Here is an 8,868-nt window from a genome sequence, read left to right as displayed (position 1 = left end):
CATGCTCAACCCTGGCCTTGTCCCAACATTCGCCATGGATACAACCGCATCGCTGCATCCACCTGCCCTGCCGAAGCATGCATTTCCACCAGACATGCGCATATGTGGCCGATGCAGGGAAGGACCCAGCCTTCTCCATGTCAGCAACAGCTTGGCGATAATGTCCAACCTTCCAGACCGTGCATTCGATCGCCTCGACCACCATGGTGTACAACCCAAAGCTCGGTCAGAGCCCTACCCGCCTCATCTCCTCCCAAAGCCCCATCCCAGCATCCGGCTTTATGCAGATGCATGACCGCGAGCTCGTATGTGCCCTCGTCAAGGGCAATCCCCGACGCCACCATTCCGTCGAGTACCTCAATGGCTTCGAAGGCAAGGACCCAAGCAGCAGCGAGAGAAGAGCGTTGTAGGCAGGTGTCTCGAGGCCCCTGAAGCTGAAGCTGGCATCACAGAGGTGCCCACACGAAGAAGCAGCACTCGATGGGAAGGAGATTACCGGACGGAAAAGACGTTCACGCCGAAGATAAATAATAAGTGATTGATAGTATTTTTTTTAAAAAAAATAGGATGGATAGTTTGATCAACGTGAATAAAAAAATGAAGCAGAGCAGCAAAATTTACGACAGCTGCTGCATATCTATTTTGACAGTCACAGTATTGTTTAGTTCATCATGCATACAGCCCTAGCAACGTTGCATAGGGGAATCTGTGCTCAAATTTTAATCGGGCTCAAAGAATTAACTGGTTGGGCAGATTTACTACCCCTTCGACAATCATGTAACTTGCAGCTTGGAATATTCAGTATCGCCTAATGTCCTTCGGTGGCTTGAAGTTGATGGGATGGGTTTCCGGCGTTGCTGTTAAATCCTCTTTCCACATCTTTATAGTTTTATCTGCCTCACAAGTCACAAGCCTTGATCCACTGACATCGTAAGAAAGGGCATATATACATGCTTCACTTTCCAATGATCCTGAAATTGGAGATAGCAATGGTAAGTAGAACCATTGGAAAGCCTAGCTTAAACAAACATAAGGAATTCCATGCAAGGCGTAGACACTGGAGTCTGGACTTCTGGAGTAGTTTGGCTAATTGCTAAGCAATAACTCAGAGTGAAAGATTCAGCAACGGCTGATGTAATCAAGTATAACCACCGCCACTAGCAATGGCTGATCTCGGCCACCCCTCATAAGAGGGAAGGCATTGTGGGGAGTCAAAGAAAGCTGCTCTGCCGGCCAATTATCCAATTACCAACCAGTGTATGATGCAAAGCAATACTTACCAGGCTGGACTATAGTCTGCTCTTGTTGAAAGTTATGGCCACTCTTCCAGTCCCAAAACCACATGCTTCCATTATCCCCTGCACAAAAAGTTCCAAATATTTAGAATTTCACACTTTACAAGCAGATTTATTGATAAAAGTCTTACTGCATAAACTAAAAATATCAATGCTCTTTAAGTGATTTGCTTGCAATGTTTGGATTGGAAGCCTGGAAATAATGAAATGGACGCGATCATTTCACCAAAAGGAACCATTTCTTACAGAAAATTGTTTAAATGTGGTTCTTCTATAAGTGGTAAGAGAACATCTTAAATTAGAATAGGATGCATACAGTAAGTATAGCATAAAGATTGCATTGTTACTTCTCTGGTCACAAAGACATGCTGTTTTGGACATCAGCATGGTCTCCAAATCTTAACTTTGACCACTAATTTTGTTTTGTAATAGAGTTATAAAATTTCAGTGGAGGGTCTCTGAGATAATCACAGTATAAAGAATACAACAATTGTTACAGTATATACCTCCAGTTGCCATGACACCATCCTCATTTACAGCCATAGAATTTATAATAGTTTTCTGCTGGGACCTGACATTAATAGAGATGAGAAGTGTCAGTGGCATGCACGAATAAGTTAGCCAGTCTTAAGAAACTTACAATGCCAATTACTGACAGAAGTGATTCCAAAAAGAGAACATATGCAACTAGGCAGCACTTGACGCTCTACTCATTCAGGAACCACCATTGGTTTCTTTAGTTGGTAAACATTTTTGCAATGTCAAAGAGGCAGTCAATGATTGCCCTTTGTACGTTGCACAGAATGACAGAAGATCCAGAGACTATGAATAAAAATTAAAAACATCACTAATAAGCATAATGGCAATTAAGACATGGGTTTAGTTTCCTTGCCAGGCCAAATTTGTTTCAGTTTGAACCCAAATTACAAAAATTGTAACAGTAACTGTTGGAGGCAAATTTTGAAATGAGTACAATGACCGGTTTATTTCCAGTTCATGTCCAACAACTGGCATGAGGTTCTGTTTCTAAAACCGGAATTACAAACCTTGATTAGAACTAGCTTGGAAGGCTAATTGAAAAGATCTAAGCTGGAAATACAATGCTAATTGGAAGTGTTAAGGAGACAAGAGTCAGTTAATCCTTCAAACGCTCAGCCTACTACTCGGTTCTTTTTTGCCATAGGGGGTAAAGCCTTAACGTTAAAAGATAAAACCAACTTTCTAACAGGCAAGGACATCGTATACCCAAAGCTAAAACTGTTTCAGAATCTAGAGGCGGTGCATCATGTATGTCCCCAGAATTCCCACGTAGGAGAAATATTCTCACTTAAGTCAAGAATATCCAAGAGAGAGTAATAAAACGAATATCAGAAAAAATCGGGAACATCTGCAAAAAACATGTCAAAGAATAGAAGAGCGTGTATGCATCAGTACACTGCAACAACAACTAAATGATATGCAAACATTGATTTCCTTTCCGAAGGGTTTTTACATCTGGGCCATATGCTGCTTCAATTTTTTGTCAAAACTCAAAGTATATTCAAACTCATTACTTATCTGATAGGTAAAGAATCATTTGAAACTACATAAAGAAGAACTCTATTAGCATACATATCCAACACTTATGTGCAATGTTGTAAGAAAGGCAAGGTTTCTTGGCTTGTGGCACACAACCCTATGTTTATTGATATTCAAAGGCATTTTCATCCGACATCATCATACCGCACACATTTTGATTTTTGAACATCAATCGAGTACCAATTAGCATATAGTGCCATGTCCCGAGTTACAATGTGAACCCAAAAAAACACAAACGCAAATATGAGACTCACAGCATGTTGTGCAGGAATTCCCCTTTGGGCAAGCTAAACTTCTTTATGTTGTCCGCTGATGCTGATGCAAATGTTTTCCTATAAAAGAGATGTTATTGCAGAGTTCTACAATATTATAGATAATATGGAAATAAACATGGGTAAAAACTAACTCTTTTGGATGCAGTGCCATAGCCCGAACAGACTTCTTATGATGTGTAAGAGTGCACATAGTCCTCCCTGCACGAAGAGCCAACTGTGATGGGAAGATATAAAGTATTCACTAAACATTTTTTAATTTGATAGATAACTTACCAGCTACAAGATCCCAGAATTTGATAGTTGAATCATGTGAGCCAGTGACAACTTGAGGATCCTGAGACACAAAATCAGTAATTAAAGTTCTGATAAATTATGGGGCAGGTACATCCAAGAGTGGGTATTGTGATAGGGAAGAAATAAATTTTATCACAAGCACAACACACAAGCGAGCCTAAATATGAGCACCATTCAGGATATCTGAGATGTATCAAAATCATTATGTCATTGTTCCTCAGTAAACCTGAGTAAAACTAAAATGTGTCAAAGATATAAGACCTATTAACCTATAATTTGGCTAAGCATGATAGACTCCAAATGAGTGTTTTTACACAGCACCAGATGAAGAGAATACTTTGTAGCAGAACTCAATATTGCGGATGACCTTGTGAGATTGTTACAGGTTGAAATGTTTTCTTACCGTAGGCCGAGCAAACACTGAACAGACAGTGTTATCGTGACCTGTTAAGGCAGAAACGTGCGCTTTCGTCCGGATGTCCCACACCTGTATATGAAGGTAAGTAAAACCAGAACAATCTTAAGCATGGTATGTTGCCAGATTTTTCTACAACGTGCAATTGTAAGAGATGATCTCATACCCTGCAAACTGAATCTCGACCACCCGTCAGCAAGATATCAATAGTTGGATGGAGAGCTAGGCAGTAAACACCACTCAGATGCCCATGGTAAGACCTAATAACCTTGAACATAGAATACGGATAAGATGTCAAGAGATGTCAATATGCAACATAAACACTGGATTAAAAGCTAAAACTAACCTTGTTTTGTTCAAGATCCCAACATTTTACTTGTTTGTCATCACCAGCAGAAAATAAATAAGTATGCCTTTGGCTGACAGCAAGTCCTACATCAAAGCACATTACATCAACCATCAATCACTAAATTTCAAATTGGGACAGGAAAGTGTAGAGTAAGGGTGTTGAGTAGACCCGGCTAACCAAAACCAAGAGAAACTTACCGCGAATTTGTTCAATATGTCCAGTCAGTGTAAGCTTCAATGTTCCTGATGCAAGATCCCATATCTACAGCACGACATGAGTCGCAGTATGAATGAGTGAACTATAACAGAAACTAGAGTGACATGTTTGGTTGTTGGCTTAATCTAAGAGCAATTATAGAGAGAGATGGGCTCATGGTACTATAGTGGTTGTTCTTGCAAGAAGCCAAAGCAAAAGGCTGTGAGATGCAACATAATTAACATTCAAGTTTCAAGTCGTCCATAAAACAGTTAAAATATTGACAACAAACCAGGATGATGCACCAGAAGAAGCAGTTAATAAAGATGCACTGTTTTCTAGATTTCCCAGGAGTCAGGGTTCAGAAAACACTAGGAACCAGCCTTAGTTCTGGTTAGCTTTCATAACTCGGCTTCACCCTTTAAACATCCCCCAACTTGTCATCTTCAAGGCTTTACAAGATATCCCAAAGATTATGTTCCAAAATTCTAGAAACAACTTTCGCAAATTTTGAACCTGACAGGTTTTTCAGTTTTTCCGGTCTCCAGCCGAGATCCGGTTACTGGTTGATTCAGTTTCTTGAACCATACAAAGACATCCACCAGAGATGGCCAAATGGGCGGTCCGGCCCGGCCCGGCACGGGCCCATTGAGGCACGGCCCATTTAGGCCCGTTAGTTTAACGGGCCGTGCCATGCTGGCCCACGTGCCGTGACTCCAGCCCAGGCGCAGCCCATTTAAGACCGTGCCGGCCCGCGGCACGGTAGGCCTGATGACTTTTTTTTTTGCCCGTCAGCCCGTGAAAAATTGAAAAAAAATCACAAAAACTTGCTTTCACTCGGAATCGAACACCCGACCTTCTACTTGGGAGTCAAACACACTACCATTGCACCACATATGCTATATGGTATTAGATCTAAACAAATTATATAAAATAATACAAAAATATGAACAATTAAACGGACCGTGCCTGTGCCGAAGCCGCGGAATAATACAAAAATATGAACAGTTAAACGGGCCGTGCCGTGCCGGCCCGTCGTGCCGCGGCTCCGGCCCAGGCACGGCCCAAGTCGTTGTGCCGTGCTGGCTCGACCCGTTAACTGTCGTGCCTGGGCCGTGCCAACAGTGTCGTGCCTAGGGCTGGCCCATGTTACAAGGCCCATTTGGACATCTTTAACATCCACAACATATTACGTACAATAACTATCCTATTAGATACAGCAAGTTTCCATAACAGAATCAAAATCATGAGATGCAAATAGAACAAGAAAAAAGGGTGTACTTCTGGCTGTGGAGCTCACCTTTATTGTCCTATCAGCAGAACCTGTACAGAACCACTCATTGCCTGGATCAAAGGCTATAGAGCGCACCCAACCCAAGTGACCACTGATGACCTGCATAGATTTAGAGGAATCATTAATACTAATTTGGACAAAGAAAAATGAAAATATTTATTGGGAACCAAATACACCAGTCTACTTCAAACCACACATGCAGAAGAACATGGAGAGTGAATGCTTTCGGCTGGCAGCCCAGCATAGTGGTTTAGTGTGTAAATGGTAGAACTACATGCATGCACTAAGACAGGTCTACTAATCAAATTTCCAGAAACATTTCACAGATGTGACAAACCTAGGTAATAAACTATGGAAGGTTGCACTTGATTATAAAAAAAATACCCGATAGTTCTTCCAAGGAGCATGCCATACAGGTCGTGGCCATCTACTTGGTATCCTTTCCATCAGTGCAGATGTAGAAAATCTGATAGATATATCAACATCAGCAATCTGGGGGGCTGGCTTGTATTCTTGAGAGCTTACAAAGCATTTTCAGATACAGCTGGATATGTAAATACAAAAGATGACATCCCATGATTTTGGAAATCACAAGATTCAAACAATCCAGTAAATTACTAGTTTCTCATCAAAGGATGCACTGGTCTATTGTTAAGGGTCCTCCATAGGCCAGTGTGTAATATGAGCACTTTATTGTTTTTGGATTAGACCATACCAGGGAGTATCAGAAATTTGTAATCTGGTATACCACCAATACATACAGATGCATATTGGTGTCCGATATGTACCAAGATACAAGCATGGAAATTGGCATAAGAATCAATGCTTCACATCGAGAGCACAATTTTCGCATAAGCTGCATGGATCTTTTTTCTTTCTTTCGTAAGTATGAGAGCACACAAAGCAAGTAAGAAAGAAGAGGGCACATTACAGATGTCATGACTGATGAGACCACAGAAAGGTACTAACCAAACAAACAATAATAGGAAAACTAGTCTAGCGAGTAGCGTAGTAGCACGTATCCATGCAAACGAAAAAGAGGACACCAAAAGAACAGTAAGATGGTTACGCAATTGGATTTTACAATTTTCCTAGCACCATCAAATAAATGGACTACAGTTATTCCACTGTTAATGCAATAAATACAATACTGAAAAATAATACTTAGGCCATGCTATGTGGTACAAGAGCCAGTCAGCAATTGAAGCAAACAAATGAACAAACCTGTCAGATGGTCCAGGAATTGACAAAGTTGTATTTTTGCCTGGAATTGTAGACTCACTGAAGAAAGATCAAAAGGAGTAGTTAATAAAAAAAGGAAAGTGCAAACTAGCTTACAACATACAATATGAATGCACTTACGGTGCTTTTGGTAGCATAAGTGGCACGGGGACAATGGCATTACTAGTGCCTTCTCTGTGAGCATCTTTTGTGTCTTGTGTGCCTGAAAAGATAATTGCAAGCTCGGATAAAATGGAACCAAAAAATGTATACGCAACTGCTAGCAAACAGACTGCAGACAGTTTGCCAAAGGATTGGATTTTTCGGCTCAAATTATCAGGGTGGATCACAATTCTGGAGGGGCTACAGAATGTCGAAACATTGATTTTGCCAGGGAGCTACTCATCATGTCGAGAATGTTAAAAATACTGAATTTTGGTTAGACACTTGGCTAGAAATTTCAATTCCCTAACCTGTTTGCAGTTTGTTCCTGTCCCGGTATATATAGGAGGTGAGTGGATCCATGAGTTCAAAAGATCTTTGGGGAAAATTAGCTGCATGACTAGGAATTATCGATGGACAATGTTGACAATATCCAGTTTTTCCAATGGAAGATGAGGTGAAATGTGGCTTGCAAAGATATGGTTCTTATACTACTTGATCAATATATATTCAGATGTGCTCTGGAGGCATATTGCTAGCAGAACTGAGATCTTATGGAACAAACTAACTTTGAAAGTAAAAATCTACTTGTGGCAGGCTATTTGGAATGAAATCCATATGTCTTTTTATGATTTTATTTGGGAACACTTACATAAGGGGGCATAGGAAACAAAAGTTTAAGCTGAATGGGTTTAGCTGCCGTAAAATGGACTCTTTGGGAAAATCGCACTAGAATGACAATTGAGGTAAACTGACTTCCAATCCTGTTGATGTGCTGCATAAGATAATTTTTCTGTTGCAGCAGTGCATGCATTTGCCAAAGGAGGGGAATCAGGTGAAGATGACTGGCTAATTAAAGCAAAATAGCTGCTTATTTTCGTGGTAGTTCAATATTAGTCGAGGTGTCCTCATTGTTTTTGTTCTGTAATTTAAGCGGGAGATGTAACATGTCTTTTGCTACTAGGGAGTTTGTTCGTTTTGATAAGGTAGCCATGTGCCTGTGCTCTTAGGGCAGAAAAAAAAAATAACTACATTTTTTCTCAAGACGTTCCCGATTTCTGGCATTCTGTGAGCAACCCGTATCAATCAATTGCGCTAGTACTAGAAAACCATAGGGAAAAAATCATAAGATCGCACTCCTGATGCTAGTGAACCGTTCGAAAAGACCTAAAAATATTTCTTTGATGAGCAAAAGGTGGTTATTGTGAGAACGAGAAAGAAGAAAAGAGCGAAGCTAACCTGGCAATGTCAGCGCCGTCGACGATGGCGCTGCAGGAACCTTACCCTGCCCGCGCCCCTGCTCAGCAGGCAGATCCTTCACCGCCCCGTACTCTGCTCTCACCTTGCACCCGGTGCGAATCCTCTTGCTGCTCCACCGCACAACGAGACCAAAAGAACACGCAGTTAGGGTTCTGCTGCCGCCAAGGAAGAAAACGGAAGGGGACGAGCTAGGTTTACCTCTCGGCGTCGGGCGCGAAGAGGAGGGGGTGGGCTGGGGCGAAGAGGTCCAGCGAGCGCTTCAGCGACCTCAAGCTGAGCTTCTTCAACGACTGCGGCTCGACGGGTAATCCATCCACTGCCGCCGCCGCCATCGCCGCCGCCGGCTAGCTCCAGTACGCTCCCTTCGCTTCCTGAGTCGGCTCGCCTTGTCCCCTCCGGCCCCACCGGTCAGCCTCCTTTTATTATTTTTCCGCAGGGCGGTGGTCGACGAGGGCGGGTCGGAACCAGTTTGGTCCGTGTGGGCCCGGCCCAGGTTGTTTCGGCCCGTGGGCCCCGTGTAAACCCAGCAA

General features: G+C 42.1%; 1 protein-coding gene across 2 annotated transcripts; it reads right to left on the bottom strand.

Annotated features, from left to right (window-relative positions):
• Positions 1-572: 572 nt before the first annotated feature.
• Positions 573-8,748, bottom strand: LOC133888367 (protein pleiotropic regulatory locus 1-like). Of its 2 annotated transcripts, XM_062328576.1 has the most exons (17): positions 8,537-8,748; positions 8,318-8,445; positions 7,390-7,470; positions 7,058-7,139; positions 6,920-6,976; positions 6,080-6,161; positions 5,702-5,794; positions 4,404-4,467; positions 4,204-4,289; positions 4,024-4,125; positions 3,846-3,929; positions 3,422-3,482; positions 3,280-3,346; positions 3,128-3,205; positions 1,802-1,866; positions 1,281-1,358; positions 573-971 (listed from the first exon to the last, which is right to left on the bottom strand). In XM_062328576.1, the coding sequence occupies exons 1-17, from the start codon at positions 8,668-8,670 to the stop codon at positions 799-801; spliced, it is 1,515 nt and encodes a 504-aa protein (XP_062184560.1). In that variant the 5' UTR covers positions 8,671-8,748; the 3' UTR covers positions 573-798. The 2 variants fall into 2 exon arrangements, with proteins under 2 accessions (XP_062184560.1, XP_062184561.1); XM_062328577.1 differs by lacking the exon at positions 7,390-7,470.
• Positions 8,749-8,868: the final 120 nt, after the last annotated feature.

This window comes from Phragmites australis, chromosome 13, assembly GCF_958298935.1.
Source record: "Phragmites australis chromosome 13, lpPhrAust1.1, whole genome shotgun sequence".
NCBI classification, from domain to species: domain Eukaryota; kingdom Viridiplantae; phylum Streptophyta; class Magnoliopsida; order Poales; family Poaceae; genus Phragmites; species Phragmites australis.
The sequence above is the reverse complement of the archived record's forward strand: the minus strand, read 5'-3'. Positions and strand labels throughout refer to the sequence as shown.

Bases quoted from the DNA above. Each gene is read 5' to 3' on its own strand.
- LOC133888367 (XM_062328576.1), bottom strand. From the start codon at position 8,670: ATGGCGGCGGCGGCAGTGGATGGATTACCCGTCGAGCCGCAGTCGTTG. The intron at 8,446-8,536 runs GTAAACCTAGCT...GCGGTGGAGCAG, and splicing joins TTCGCGCCCGACGCCGAGAG to CAAGAGGATTCGCACCGGGT. The intron at 4,468-5,701 runs GTGAGCTCCACA...GTCGTGCTGTAG, and splicing joins CTGCTGATAGGACAATAAAG to ATATGGGATCTTGCATCAGG.